Raw genomic sequence first — 15796 nt, 5'->3', positions numbered from 1 at the left:
CAGTAAGATCCAAAGGTCAACGTAGATTAGTTAAGTCTGTAGACTATTCTACGGGTGAGATTTTTTGGGTGTTCGGTAGACCACCATGAATGAGGTAGCGAATCAGATCAAATTGTTATTATCTTTTAATCAATGACTTCTTCTTTTTGGGTGCAAAATGATGTGCCGAATACTTTAATACACTTTAAAATTTATCATCTTAATTCAATGACTATAATAGCGAATTTTTATATCCGAATATTATACCCTAATTATAGAAGATATTATTTAATATTAAATATTTTAATTTTGATTTTTTAGAGATCAAATTTAATTTAAATCAATCTTAAACTAATAAGAGAGATATATAAATAATAAAAACTAATTAACTTGATAAAATTTAATTAAAATTTATGGAGTTAATTATGAAAGACATCAATACCTTTATTTTAATATATATATTACTCTTAGTTAATGATATATATCTTTTACTTTATAAAATATTAAGATAATATAATTATTAAACAATAATGTGCAAGTTAATATATTTAAAAAATAATGATTCAGTAATATTTTTTAAAATTTTGCATTCCTATTATATGCTTGATAATCTTAACCTCATCAAATCAATTGATAAACAATTAGGTATGATTAGATTGTTGGCTTAAATGTGTTAATTTTGTAGTACAACGCTTAGATTTGGTGCCGGGGGCAGTTTCACAGTTTTAAGGGTAGAATCGTCATTTGGAACTTGGAAGTGAATACTTCTTCTAGGGGTAAGTACGGGAATTGGGAACCGTGGCCAATTTAATCACTGCGGCGAAAGCGACTCCGTCTCGGGTTGCCGTGAGCTTCGTGTCGGAGGAAGAGGAAAGAGGACGGCGATGGTTTCCACTTACCCCCTTTCGCCTTCCCCCGTCGTCCTCAATATTGGTCAGATGTCTTCTAACACCTTCTTTCTCTTGATTCTTGTAAGATCGTTTGTTTTCCCTCCGATCCTTCTGTTATTTTATCTAATCCAGAATCAAGTTGAAGTTTTTTTTTTCTTTTCCTTTGGGACCTTTTGGCGATCGGGGAAAGTTAGAAAGGTTTCGGATTTATCGGTGAACAGAAGTGCACCTTTGATTTGTAGCTCCGAACTGTGGATTTCTCGTCGAACAATTGATGGCTGGCATATAGGGTTCCCAAAAAAAAAAAAAAAATCGTAACTTGTCGAGAGATGCGAGCTGGTGGAATGCTCGCTGCACTATTGCATAATGGTTGATTTGACTTGCTAACATTGCAACATCTAGGCCTATAAAGGTGTAATTTTTTATGGGGAACTGGTTGTTAATCAACCAAATTTTGGTATTTTATGAGTTATTCTTGCTTTTTTCTGCTTGATGAAATATGAATGCTATTTTTTTTTAAATGGTTGTTTGGTAATAAATTCAGCAGATGTGATGCAATCCTGTTCTTTTATATTTTATCAGCTTAACTTTTTATAATTCTGGGAGCCTCTTTATGTCACACTTCATTAATTCTCTGCAATTTACAGGTGGTAAGAAGTACACAACGACGATTGATACACTTACTCAGCGTGAGCCTGACTCCATGCTTGCAGCAATGTTCAGTGGCAGGCATACAATTAGTCAGGACCCTGATTCGGTACTTGTCTATTCTTGGCGATAAATTATGTGGCAGCTTTTTCTGACACTTAATATAAATTTCTTAGTTCCAGATGCCTTCTGTTCTTTGAATGCTATTCTTTGTTTCATTTATTGAATTAAGGATCGCGTTTTTTCCAGAATCCACATCAATAGTTGTCTTCCTTTGCTAGATAAAAATTTTCCATTTTTTTTTCTTTTTTCTTGTGTGCTTATGGTGGCTATCTGCGTGAGAAAGACTTGTTATTGCTAGCATTATCCATGATTTGCTGTCATGGAACCATCTTCATACACTGAAATTTGTTATAAGAACTAATAATTGCCTCCACTGTGCAGTCTTTCTTCTTAAGCAAGAATGTCTTATCTTTTGTTGGATTTGATCAGCTATCAAGCTGCTGTGGTAGCAATTATTCTGGATCATGCTTTAATTGCTTGGCCATACTAATCCTTTGCAGGGAATGATATTTGTTGATAGGGATGGGAAACACTTCAGGCACATTTTGAATTGGTTGAGAGATGGCGTTGTTCCCATACTTCAGGAGTCAGAGTATCAAGAGTTATTGCGAGAAGCAGAATATTATCAGTTACTTGTAATTCGCTTTCTCTTTCCTTACATCCATTAATTTAGTATGTCATTTCTGCCCTTCTCATGCCGAGATCAATCGGTTTTGCGTTCGTTGTTACTTTCAATGTTTAGTTCAAATATTGCTGACCTTACTATCAACATGACTGCTATTATTTGAGCAATCTATGATGATTCAGTATCTTGTCGCTTGTAAGACTGTTGTCAAAGTTGCCACCAATGTTTAACACTTTGCAGATCATCCAATTGATTTCTTAAACTTCATGAGAAAAAAAACTATTTCTTTGCCAATTGCCACATTTTTGTTTACTGTAACTGTATGCTAGATTCTTTATATTAATCTCACTTCTTGTTAATTTTGCAGGGATTAGTAGACCATATAAATGCACAATTGGAGAAGAAAAAGGATGAAGATGTCTCAGAAACTGAATTGACGCGCATAGATATCATCAAATGCATTCAAACTGAGAGAGTCAGATTTCGTGGCGTGAATCTTTCTTATCTTGATCTCTCTAAACTTGTAAGCCACAGGAGTGTAATTACAGGATCATTTAACTTCACAAATGAATAACCATGCACGGGTGTTATTTCCAGACATATTAATATTGCTAAGTTTAATCTCATTATTTCTATTGGATGCATGTGATTACCAGTGATCATTTTTTGCCATCATATAGTTAAGGACAAACTTAATTGGAACACAGAGCATTTGTAAGATATTACATTTGATCACCAAAGTAAGTTATAACATCTGATCACCAAAGTAAGATATAACATCTGATCACCAAAGTAAGATAGAGTCTAGTCTCATGATTGAGAATTACCAGAATAATGGTCACTTTCATAGCCTTGGATTTCTCAATTATTTGTGATCAGCTTCAAAGTCTTTTTTGACCAATTAGCTAGTTCTACTTGTAAAAGAAGTCAATAACAATTAACTGCTTGGCAATTGATAAGTTCTAGATCAGACTTAGAGAATTTGAATTCTTAACTGGATTTATAAATATTTCTTCCTTTTATCACATTTTTTGAGAAAAATCTTTATTTTGTAATTGAAAAAAAAGGAAAGCTCTAGACAATACAGAGTTGTATGGATTCTTTCTGATGTAGCCATTTACTATGCTTTTTCTGATTGAGGATGAAAACAATTGTGACTTTCTACTTTGTATGTTTTAGACTATATGTTTTGATATATATAGATTCCGTTTCATTCTCATCTTTGGTTGTACATATATAATCACTGAAACTGAATCTTTGTATGCTATTCTTCAATTGTATGATTTTTCATTTGGATCAAATACTGGACGCCCAAAAGTATTCTTTTTGTTGGTCTACAGGACCTATCATTCGTTGACTTCAGTTACGCATGTATCAAGAAAACCATTTTTTCATGTGCCAATCTTCAGAAAGCTAAATTTGGGGTATGTTATATACACTTTAATTTTCTGCATTGCTTTACATCGCTTTACATCGCTTTACATCCTAATGTGTGGATAACTCTCCTTTGCTTAAATGGGTGTTTTCCTTTCTGCCTACACTAACTCTACTTTATGGATCTTCTTGCCTCCAGAGGTATAATCAACTGATTGTACTCGTCTTTCCTGATTATTCATCTTCATCTTCTGTTTCTATTGAAGGAATATCTTACCGTTTATCCAAATCATCTTTACACTATTTACTTCATATAATGTTGCAACTTTATCTTAACAGGATGTGGAAGCTGATGGTTCGATTTTCCAAGATGCAATCTTGCGTGAGTAAGATACACTTCAACAAGTTGCTAATAGATATGCTCAAGTTCAACTTTGTTGACCTGCTTAATTTTAGTCTATATGTAACCTTAAGATAATAAAAGTGATGCATCATCATGTTCAGTGCATAAAAAACTTCTTGTTTTGAGACTCATCGTTATGAAAAGGGTAACGAATAAATAACATATGACTTCTTGCTACTGAGAAAGGACTTTATAACTCGTCTTTCACTAATCAGGCAACTTCTTGTTTTCAGATTTTAATCTTTGTTTACACGAAAATTTAATCTAATTATTTCGAAAATCCCCTTTGCAAATACATAGGTTGACACCAACCAAGCTTTAACTCCCTCAATTCTTAATACATTTTGTCCTTTTCAATTCAGTTCATCAATTAGGTGGAGCTTTTGGTGCCCCCCATCTTCCTTGTACATCCTTAAACTATTGTTAGTTCATTATATAGCTCTGAGATGCTCTCTTTTTTTTTTTTTTCGTTAAATTAGATCACCTACTGCTCATACCTATGCCCATTGCCTTGTGCACTTCTTGAGCTTCGTTCTCAAGAGTCTTGCATACTCTCGACTCTCTAAACATACTTGACATAGAACCTCTCAACACTCATTGACTTAAAGGTCATAGGCATTTCAAAATTTTCCATACGCATTTTTTTTAGTTTTTTTTTTTCCTAAATGATTCTATGTGGTCAATTGCAGATGTGAGTTTGTTGGAGCAAATCTTCGTGGAGCTTCATTGGATAGGGCAAATCTTCAGAGTGCAAATCTGCAAGGTAATATCTTTTATGAAACATTTAACATTTAAGCACTTTTTCTTTTTCTGAATTTTTTTGATTCAATATCTGTGTGGCATGTCCTGTGTTTTGCTTGACTAGTCTGTACCTAAATAAGTTTCAGAACTACATGTGCTTGAATCATCATTAGAAATTTGTTCCTTCCTTTATGGATAAATTACAACTAATTGACTTAACACATCTTCTGTAGTGCAACTGTGCTGAAATATCCAAAAGTCCAAACTTGGTGAATTTTGACTGGAAAAATGTCTGACCAGCTCTTCTGGATAACTATCTTTTGTTGCCTATAAAGTTAACTGTAGCTTGCTCTTTGCAGATGCATGCCTGATAGGGTGTAGCTTTGGTGAAGCAGACCTTCGTTCTGCACATTTACAGGTTGGGTAACTACTTTGTGTTAATTATGCGAGATTTTTTTTTTTTTTCGTGTTATTTGACTTGGCAATAATAGTTATCTCTTTTTATTGTGTGAAAACAAGGTATATAAGGTTCCTTACATTGCTCTCAGTTACTGATGAAGTAATTGAATAAAAGTGAGTGAATTAATCTTCTTGTATTGGACGGAATATCATTAAAGATACTGAAGGATGAAATAGAGATAGTTCTGCCATACTAATACCTTTTCTTCACAATGGTGTGATGGAGTCTGACTACTAAGTATATTTCTGCTGACTAATACATACTAGTATAGTGTTCTTATTCTTTTAAGAAAAGAAACAAATTCTAAACAGTTATTTGACGATCAGTGGGGTTTTAGCAACTCTTGATTACTAGAATTCTGTCTTCAAGCTGGAAACCCTGTTTATTCTGAATTATATCTTCTTGCAGCTGCATTTGAGTTTCTACTTTCAATTTTGTTGATCGATAAGATCTGCTTTTTGCTTCCAACTGTAGAATACCCTGAGCTTCAACTACCTGAACATACAGTATAGCTGTGGTATCTTGAAAAGATGATTTCTTAAAATTGTGTTTCATCATAACGGCATGAACAATATCTACTAACAGTTCCCATTGCTATATTTCCAAGGGGTTTTGTTGTGAAGTTATTTTCTAGCCATGTAATTTATTTTGCTTTGTGCAGTTGTCTTAGAGCCAGACATTCTAAAACTGAGATGACTTTTCATACTTCCAATTCATTTTACCTCTGATTGCAGATCTTTATACTTAATGTAGACTTTGTTTGAATTTTAGTAGACCTATATACTATTCTGTTTAAGAAAGATTAGACCAACTATACATTTGGCATTGCAAATCTTAATGCTCCTAAAGCAGAACAGTTAATTTGCTATTCTGAAATGTTTTGACATTCATATATAGTTACTTCCTGGTTTATTAATTTAGACTGGTTATGATGTGTCAATGTTTGGAAAATTTTAGAGTGCAAATCTTATGGATGCCAATCTGAAAGGAGCTAATCTTGAAGGAGCCAATCTCAAGGTAGAGATTTATTTTGTCTACTGTTGCTAGACAGTTAAAAGTTATAGTTCATGTTGAAAAATGACTTAGCTATAACTTTGTGCAAACTCCAGGTATGAAAACCTTCATGATTATGAAGGTTTTATATATGCCATATTATGTATTATATCATGTATATGTGTCTCTGTCGTGGTGGTGATGATTCCTTCCGATTAAATATTTCTCCCATTAATTACCACAATTTTAATTTCTTCTAAAACATTATGGTCTCAAGTTTTCAACATCATTAACTGTAAAAATTGTAAAATGTAAGAATTTCCAGAGGGCACCTCTGTGGCTTGATCTATTATGTATTTATTTTAACACCGGCTATCTTTAGGAAAAGGGTTCTTCTTTACGATAATTAACAAGCATTTTAATTTCTTCTTCATAGAATTCTTTTGTCAAACTTGATTAGTGAAGAAATTGTTTGTGTAAAAGAAGGAAGCATTAGGTAGTCTTCTTTATGCTCATTTGCAGCTCTATTTCTAAATCAGCTGATATAAGGATTCTTCATTTCGCATGAAGGGTGCAAAGTTGGCTGGCGCAAATTTGCAAGGTGCAAATCTTCAGCGTGCTTATTTGAGAGAAGTTGATCTGCGTGAAACTGTAAGTCTGCAGCCTGTTTGAATTCCTCTGTCAATATTGTTTGCTTGTAAAAAAATGTAGAAGTTGCTTAGACATTCTAGTAATATGTTTTGAGCCTTTCCACTACCATTTATATGTAGAAAGTCATGGAGACTGAAAGAGCTACTACTCCTACTTGTCGTCAGTCATCTATAGCTGTTCATGACCATCATATGCCCCATTACTTTCCATGGCAATCCCTTATTGTTTTTTCAAGATGTTAGGTCATCCATTGTCCTTGTTCAGAAATCTAACTTCTTGACTAACTATGTTTGAGATCTTAGTTGTGGGAATTTTATGGCAATTAAGCAAACTTGTTCATGTTTCATCAGACTTGACCTGAATCGCTTGCATTGGTTAGTCAAGACTCTTATTGGTAAAGTCTGTTGTTCTTGTTCCTTGTCCTTTTTTGCTGGTTTACATCTTTTGCCTATGACATGGAAGATAGAACATAAAACAGTACCAATAATATTGTGGCGATGAGTGGAATTTCTGTATTACGTTTGGGATGTTACGAGAACACAAACCAGTATGTAATATGGAAAGAAAATGTAACTGATTTTTTCTTTATTGTACTCTTTTCTCTGACGTCGATTTTGAATACCTAGTGAAATCTCAGGATATTTTGTCCACAGAATAGGATGGCAAAAAACTCATTCTTTTCATCTTTTACTTTGCAAAACAGCAATTGGATGGCGCTAAGCTTGGTGGTGCAAATCTACTAGGAGCAATCAGATGATGCAGAACAAGCCAAAAAAGGGCTTACCAATCAAACACGATTGCTTTAACTTATTTGTACTATAGATGGGCATATTTACAAGCTGGTGGGATCCTGTACAGATTGTGACTACTGTGTGAAGGAGAAAACTGGTAGCAACTGTTATGTTTTTATGTGGGTTAATGGTGATATGTCTTATAATCATCATATTGAAGTGAATTGTGTGTGTGAAGTTCAAGAATGATTGCATGTTGCGAAGAGAACATTTGTTGTACCTGCGTAATAGCAACATGGAATCATGTTAGTTGCTTTGTGCTCTCTCTCAACTACACATATTGGGAGTCTGGGATACATTGATTTGCTTTATATTGATTTACTTTTTCTTTATGAACACTTGCTTTTTTCCCTAGGCTTGAGACATTTAGTGGGCCCATGACATTGATACTGTATCAAGGCAGCAATTACTTACAAAAGTTAAAGCTCACAGAGGAGAGAGTTTGATCGTTGGTCCTGTTTGTTTAAAGTTTAGGACCCCTTCGGACTCTCAGAACTCTTTAACTGGTCTTAGTAATGAAATATATATATATATTTTATTATATTTAATTAAAAATAAGATCAAGTTCGGATTTAATTTCAAATCAAATAAGGCCTTCAGTCCAAACAATTATAATTGTTGTTCATACTTAGAATTCATGCACCAGCTTATTCTTCCTCTCCTAGGAAAGGAGGAGATCTTTTGTTTTCTTTTTCTTTTTTGCTTCCTTTTTGATGAAAAATATGGAGATCTTGTTATTCCGATAAAAGTGGAAAGAGAAATGATTGGTGCAAAAGATGATGACACCAACTGTAAAGAGATACAATTATTAGGTGTGTGTGTGTGTGAAGAGAGAGAGAGAGAGAGACTTTATGTTCCAACAATTATTTTCTCTCAAACCTCAATTGACATTAAAGTGAACTTCTCATGCATAATATTTCCTGGAGGTACACATACATGATAGATTTCAGGTTTCTTTCTTTTGTACACTTCTTGGAGTGTATTAAGGCCCATCATCTGAACATATCTAAACATATTAAGCACACAGAACTACAGAAATATAGAAAGTTAAACTAAGAACATTCGTACAAGATGAGCTAGACATAAGTCTTGATGTTGCTAAGATCCTCTGCAACTTTTGCTTGTAGATTTTCCAGTATTACCTATATAAATATATATATATTACATATTCCACAAGCCAAAACTACCCTCTTCTTGTGATGTGTTTCATTTCTTTTTCTTTTCTTTTTGAAGTCTCCTTGTGATGTTGGCAGATGACCTTTCTGATCACCTGACAACTTTTGCAAATTAAAATTCATCAAAAAAGTACTACCTCTCATAGTCTCATTTTTCCCATCCTCTCAAGCCCCTACTTCCAGCTTATTATATACATAACCCCCATGTTGCATATTCCTTTCCTCAGACAATAGACTGTAAAAGCCGGCCAACCCTCACTCCTATAAAGGAAGACTATAGAAGAAGACAACATAACTCAACCAAAACCCACCCATTTTTCCTAATACTTTATTCCTCCCACCCATCATGTGCTGCCCCCCCTAAGATCATATGGCCATCATGAGATTATAGTCTTGTTGAGGGTCTTAGATTGACGATTAATCATACGAAACTGATCGTAGGAAGGCACAAAGTTTTGGGAGAAGGGAAGTGGGTGCTTGGAATGGAGACTGTTCCAAGATCTCCTCCTATATACTTCTCAATAATTATTACTCAGGAGAGGAGATCTCGGACCAGGCTTCATTCCTTGCACCTTGCTTTCCACTGCGTTGAGAACTAGAGAAATTGAATACATGATGGTATGTATGTTTCTTCCTTCCTTTTGAGCTCCTTGGTTTCCTTTAAAAAAAGAACAATACTTCCTTCTTTTTTGATTTTGTTTCTAGAACTCTTTAGTTGTAAAAGCTAGCAAACAAATGAACTCTATAGGGCTATATTTTCTTGAGCTTGTTATATTCTCAAAAGACTATCAACATCCATGGCATGCTTGTTACTTGAATGCAACTCATCTGATCTTTGTCATGTATTTAGCAAAGAAGGTAATTTGATAATAATATCACTTGAAAGTAGCAGTAAAAAAGGTTGTGAAGCAGTCTAGATTTGCAAAATAACTACTAAAACTAGATCAAGATGGAATGGAAGAAGAAAGAAAGGGAAAAAAAAAACTTGAAACTAGTGGGTGGCCTTGGGTGGTTTGACTATTAGAGTCGGGCATTTTGCATGATGAGCACAATAGTCGCTGACGCTACCCAAGAAAGCCCTATAAAAGCAACCACAAGATTAAATTGTTAGGAAGATTAGTATTAATGCTTAAGTGTGACTAATTGGCTACTAATTAAGCAAGTTAATTACCTCTTGATGGTGCCGAGACCACGACTGCCGATGATGAGGAGATCAACATGCATCTGCTCGGCAGTTTGGCATATCATGTCCTTTGGATCTCCATCTACCATTATTGATTCAGCTCTTATCTACTCAGAAAAATAAAAGAAGAAAAAGAACTACAGATTAAGAGAATTTAATCTCTACTTAATTATTAATCACTAACTATATGCTTGTGTGTTTGTATATGATGTCCAAAATAGTTGTTAATTATATTAGTGGTGGAGTAAATTGGCAACTTAATTAATTACCCCCTTCTCTTGGCAAATATGGAGGGCTTTGTTGAGCACATCCCTTGAGTGTTCTTCTTGAGCTTTCTTCACGGATTCTATCACTGAAGACGTGGCATAAACCTCTGCATCCAAAGAAATGTAATCAAAAGCCTCTCAATATATATAAGAGTTTGCCAAGGAAAACAAATATAAGAAACTATTCGCCTTTGAGCTCGAGTTATTGTTGTTGCTAGATACCCTCAGGAGAATCCCAGAAGGGTAATTATTTTTGAATGAAGTCATTTGGTTATAATAGATTTGTTACAATAACATAGCAACTATCGCATAGGTTGACATGGTATGAGACCTTCAAACCTTCTGTCTTTGATTGATCTCTTAAAAGATATCTCAAGCTCGGATTTAGGAGTAGAGAGATTTAATAAAACTTAAAAGCTGTTAATAGTAGACCAACTACAGTGGAGATGGAGATAGGATTAACCTGGTCCAACGGGATACATGTAGTGGTGCAACGGCTGCTGAGCATGGAGAAGGATAAGAGACCCGAGCTCCGCCGCCGCCGCCGCCGCCGTTGCCGTGCCGGCGACCGTAAGGAGATGATCGATAGCCCAAGATAAGGCGTATAAACTCCCTTGGCTGTCGTCCACGGCCACCAAAATCTTCATCATCTTCTTATCCTGACCACCCACTTTAGCCTCCTCCATGATCGACTGTCACTAGATCTTTTAGTCCGTCCTATATAACGAGGAGAAATTTCTAGAGGGGTTAGCATGGTAAAATAAATTCGAGGGGTGTTGCTACTTGCTAATAGTGAGTGTCAGAATAGTGGGCATGGATGTGGGTGCGTGGCCTCCATGCAAGAGAAAAGAGACAAAGTCCTCTTGGATTGCCATGACTCTCCTGTTTGTCATCAAGTTAGAGCAGGTAGCTAGACCAAGCTTAATGGTGGCAACTTTTATTTTTTAACTTTCTTAACCCGACCCAATAATTCGACACGTAAATCATAATTTTGAACGTGCTCAAATTTAATATAATCAGATTTAGATCATAAATAGTTATTGACTTGTCCAACTCAACTATTAAACGGACCGTATTTATGTTTATTTTATCTCAATTCATTTGTGACATAACGTATCAACCTATTTATGACTTATTTTTCTGTCAATTTATTTATAACACGATGATTTGATGATAACTTGAATAACATGTTTATAACAAAAAGTAAATTCATTTATAACTCGAATAGTTTACATAAACTCAACTAACTCATGTTTGTATTTCTTTGACCAAGCTTACGTTTCAACCAACATGAACTTAGCTAATTAATTCATATCCAATTTACATCTTAACATTGGTTACTACTAATGCCGTTAGTAGTTTAACTAAGCGCCTGTAGCTCAGTGGATAGAGCGTCTGTTTCCTAAGCAGAAAGTCGTAGGTTCGACCCCTACCTGGCGCGCCTCCAATAATTTTTCCTTTTCTTTTCCATTCTACTCTTTTTTCTCTACCCAACTCCTCTGCTTTGCCATTGTCTAGACTAGTTCTATAGTACCAGGCTAACAGCTGAGTGCTTTTACCCTTCCATTCTACTCCTCACTTCTTCTCTTCAAATACTTTTCCTTTTCTTTTCTTCTGGAGAAATCTTTTCTTCCAATAGTTATCAGGAAGATCTTTATCTATAACTCGTAAGCATTTAATACTATTTAAACAGAGTTTGAGACCCTCCTTTTGGTTAATATCTGGTGGAGTATAAAGATGGGCAACGAACTGGTTTCAAGTTCCCACTTCCAGCAGTTGACCTTTATATATGATTTCAAATTGGTTTGGTTTGGTTTGAGATTAGTTGTAGTATATTTATTTGGTCACACTTACACGGCACTAATTAAATATCTAAGCAAAGCATCTCTAACTAGTAGTACACGGTTGAGACCAAGTAGGTGATCCTAATTCCAAGCTACTTATTCTATCTTTTAAATAACCCGTACAAACCCCCCCTATCCAGGAACCATCCAATCTTCTAGAATCTAGATGACCAATTATTTGGAGAACATTAATCATTTTTGTAGGAATTTGTTAGGTGCTGTGCCACGTGGAATTTTATTCCTGATAGATGCTAGATAACGACCAACGGAGTTCAATTTATTCTAAACTATTAACTTTTTTTCAATCAAACATCACTGAATATATGATCTTAGTATTTTTTTTTCGAGGAATTAAATTTTTATTTACTAACTTTTTTGTTAACGACGATATAGGATGACGTCAGATATTTCTAATTGTTCAGGAGGAGGTATGTGTTTTACTAAAATTTAATTTATGAGACGTTTGTAAAAATAGACAATAGTTCAATGCATCTGAGAATATCATCTAAACGGTACTCTGATAGAATATTATTATTTGATTTGATGAGTGAGCTAGGGTTTTTAATAGAATTTCAATAATTAAAGAGGTTAGATAATAAAATTTTAAAAGATGGAGTGTTAACGAGGAAATAATAATAATAAAAAAATATAGGATGTGATTTATTTTTTAAAAAAATCTCCCTAAAAATAATCTTATCAACTAGTTAACAATGTAGGGGCTGTGATTGCTTGAGCACTACTCCAATAAATCTATTCCACGCATTAAATTCACAAAAATGAAAGAAGATGAATAATCAATCAAAGCACCGACAGTGATATCAAGCAGAGATAAGGCATTGACACACCATCGAAGATTAGAAGATTGATAGATAAACAGACATCGGAATATCTCCGAGTTATCGGAGGGATCTTATTCACCTTGCTCTCTCTCTCTTTCTGTGTACCAAAATTTTCCACCACCTACCGAGATGCAGATCTCCTGTGGCTGCGGTCACGTGCGAACAAAAAGAGGCATGGAGTTGATATGGGTCGCATCACGCTGACGTGTCATAGAGCAGTCCAGCTCAGCGTTCGCTCCTAAGTCATAACCCAGTCGAGTCTTCCGATAGCAGACGATTCTAGAATTTCCACGTTTTACGAGTCTTATTTTACCAGGAAAAAAAAAAAAAAGTCTTCATCTCTCGTCTCTCTAACCAAATATCTTGACATTAAATGTGTTAAATATTAGATAAATATAATTTCTTTATACACTTTTGCAGCACACTACATTTATACTCGAAAAATAAAAAAATAAAAGAAATATATACAATCTACCTCCTTAAGGAGCTACCCAGAACGCATTATTTAACATATTCTCTTTCTCTTTCTTCCTTTTCTTTTACATTCCGTGTGTCGATACTCCAGTGTTAATATATAGACGTCTCCTCGTTTTCGCGTTTCTTATTCTGCCTTGGAAATCTCTTCTCGTTCTGTGTGTGTGTGTGTGTGTGTGTGTGTGTGTGTGTGTGTGTGTGTGTGTGTGTGTATAAATACCAGTTGCTTCTTCTCTTCCCCTCCTTCTATTTCGACTTTCTAAAGTATTCACAAATAACCCCTTCTTCCCAACTCCAGAAAGAGAAGGAGATGGAGACCTACCTCTTCTTCTAGCCGTCGGATTCGGACCGGATGGCTGAGAGGGGCGCGACGGCGCGGAACCCTAGGTCGGGATTCGAGCCCCGCTGCCCGCCGCGGCGGAGGAAGGCGCGCTTCGCGGAGATGGCGGGCCAGAAGGCGGCGGAGTGCGCCGCCATATTCTGCTGTTGCCCCTGCGGCCTTCTCAGCCTCCTTGTCTCCGCCGTCGTCAGGCTCCCGGCGGCCCTCGTCCACCACTCGATTCGCCGGAGGAGGAGGAGGAGGAAGACGACACCGGTCCTTCTCCGGCCCAAGGCTGTCGTCGGCTTTTCCGACGACGACGAAGACGAAGTCTTCAGAATCCAATTCCACGCGTGGCCGGCTAGGCCGCCGTCGGCGGAAGAGTCGGAGTTGGACAAGGAGATGATGGCCAGGTTCAGCAGCGCCGGGTTTTGGCGGAGCCTTTCCCAGAGAGAGTGAGTACTTGTAATCCTAAATTACATTTACTTGTCCACATTACACCCCTCATTAACGGCTATAAACTTACAATATGCCCCTTGAACTATCTTAAAATCTAACAATCAGAAGATTGTTAGTGCTGCATAGTTCAGAAGAGGCAGCAAATCTGTGATAATTACGGGGTAAAGTGGAAAAGTGGGAGCCTTTTTTTGACTGCTCCGACTCCATTATGTTGTGAATTGAATGTGGTTTCTTCGTCTGATCTTTGTTGGTGTTATTATTTGCAATTGTGTAAATATTGTATATATATATATATATATATATATATATATATATCTATATATACTAATATATAAATCTAGCTACAAAAAAGAAGTGCATTTTGGATAGGGACGTGTACTGGGTATTTGGCACTGTTTGTTGTGAGAATGGCTTGTTCTTCAAGTGTTGGCAAGCTTGTGGGGGCCTCCAAGCCTGTTTGTAATTTACTGGTGCTTGGCTCCATTGTTGTTTCCTGACAGAAATGCTACCGCTACTGTCCTTTCTGGAGATCTCATTGCTCTTTAACCTGTTTTGCGCTTGGATTTTCTTTTCTTTTTTTTTTTCAAAAAAAAAGAACAACTTTAGTACTTGGTGGATGTCCAGCATGTCAAGTTGGTACTTAAGGACAAGAATTCAAAATCGATTCTACTTTAATAAACAAAGAAGCAGGAATTAGAAATGAGAATTAAAGGGAAAACAACAGAGAAACTAATATACTCACAGATATATAGGCATTGATGGATGGCTTGCTTCAAATATTAGGCCTGGCAATGACATGCCAATGAAATAAACTCTCTCTGAAGAAGCTTTTAGAAAAGGAGGCTTTGTCTGATAGTGATGATAGGTAGCATTCAAATTTGCTTTTGCTAGAGGCAAGAGATCAATCTTCTTACTTTTATTTTTTTCCAAAATATCTGCCGAACAGAATCAAACTGAGAAAGAAGAAAAAGTTTTTTGAGTGCTACCAAGAGCTATCAAACAGTTTGGCAGTTTAATTTATAGAGTAAATAGGCGGAGAGTAAAACAAATCCAAGGTGTGAGGGGATTGGCCATGGAGAGTGGAGGGGAATGGGAAAAGTAAAAAGTTGAAAAGGCAGGGTGGATTAATGGAGAATTGGAGCACGTATTTATCAATCCCTGCCCTCCACTCTGTACTTTCGAGTACGGTAGGGAAAACAGCTAGCTGCTTGTTGGTGCCACCTTCCCAATAACTGGGGGACCATCTGCTATAAATTTGAATTGAGTTTTGAGAGATCATTCACTGTGATGTCTCTGAACAAAGCTTAAAACGCACCTGGAATTAGCTTCTCGTCAGCTCATAACCAATCCAACAAAAGACAAAAAAAAGAAAAAGGAAAAGAAAGCTGACCTACTGAGAGCCACGAGCTGCTTACTAACTTGGATGCTATGGCAGCATCATGACAGTAGTAGTTGAGAGGCAGCAAGGGAAATCACCAAAATCTAGAAAATTATAGCATGTAGAATATAAACAAACAGCTGTTTCACCACATGGAGTACGAATCCATGTTAGAATCTGTACAGCTAGTAATTTGGCTCAAGTCACCATGCATTTACCTGGCGATCCTCAAAATTTTGAA

The 15796-nt window shown here is 36.0% G+C and overlaps 2 protein-coding genes, 1 long non-coding RNA gene and 1 other non-coding gene across 4 annotated transcripts; 2 read left to right on the top strand and 2 right to left on the bottom strand.

Annotated features, from left to right (window-relative positions):
* The first annotated feature begins 753 nt into the window (after positions 1 to 753).
* Positions 754 to 7950, top strand: LOC140774781 (FH protein interacting protein FIP2). Its single transcript, XM_073117898.1, has 11 exons — positions 754 to 912; positions 1517 to 1626; positions 2081 to 2215; positions 2573 to 2728; positions 3546 to 3629; positions 3919 to 3965; positions 4672 to 4745; positions 5083 to 5141; positions 6141 to 6200; positions 6747 to 6827; positions 7531 to 7950. The coding sequence occupies exons 1-11, from the start codon at positions 864 to 866 to the stop codon at positions 7582 to 7584; spliced, it is 909 nt and encodes a 302-aa protein (XP_072973999.1). The 5' UTR covers positions 754 to 863; the 3' UTR covers positions 7585 to 7950.
* Positions 7951 to 9679: 1729 nt separating this feature from the next.
* LOC140774345 (uncharacterized) lies at positions 9680 to 11142 on the bottom strand. The gene is made up of 4 exons (XM_073117307.1): positions 10706 to 11142; positions 10246 to 10349; positions 9965 to 10083; positions 9680 to 9872 (listed from the first exon to the last, which is right to left on the bottom strand). The coding sequence occupies exons 1-4, from the start codon at positions 10926 to 10928 to the stop codon at positions 9785 to 9787; spliced, it is 534 nt and encodes a 177-aa protein (XP_072973408.1). The 5' UTR covers positions 10929 to 11142; the 3' UTR covers positions 9680 to 9784.
* A 468-nt stretch (positions 11143 to 11610) lies between these two features.
* On the top strand, positions 11611 to 11683 carry TRNAR-CCU (transfer RNA arginine (anticodon CCU)). The gene has a single exon. It is a non-coding gene; the product is annotated as a tRNA-Arg (tRNA).
* A 1719-nt stretch (positions 11684 to 13402) lies between these two features.
* Positions 13403 to 15756, bottom strand: LOC140773038 (uncharacterized). The gene is made up of 3 exons (XR_012106396.1): positions 15568 to 15756; positions 14920 to 15492; positions 13403 to 14749 (listed from the first exon to the last, which is right to left on the bottom strand). It is a non-coding gene; the product is annotated as an uncharacterized lncRNA (long non-coding RNA).
* Between the last annotated feature and the right edge of the window lie 40 nt (positions 15757 to 15796).

The sequence above is a fragment of the Typha angustifolia genome, chromosome 13, assembly GCF_048772165.1.
Source record: "Typha angustifolia cultivar Huaian chromosome 13, ASM4877216v1, whole genome shotgun sequence".
Lineage (NCBI taxonomy): Eukaryota > Viridiplantae > Streptophyta > Magnoliopsida > Poales > Typhaceae > Typha > Typha angustifolia.
Note: the sequence above shows the minus strand (reverse complement) of the source record. Positions and strands in the feature narration are given on the sequence as shown.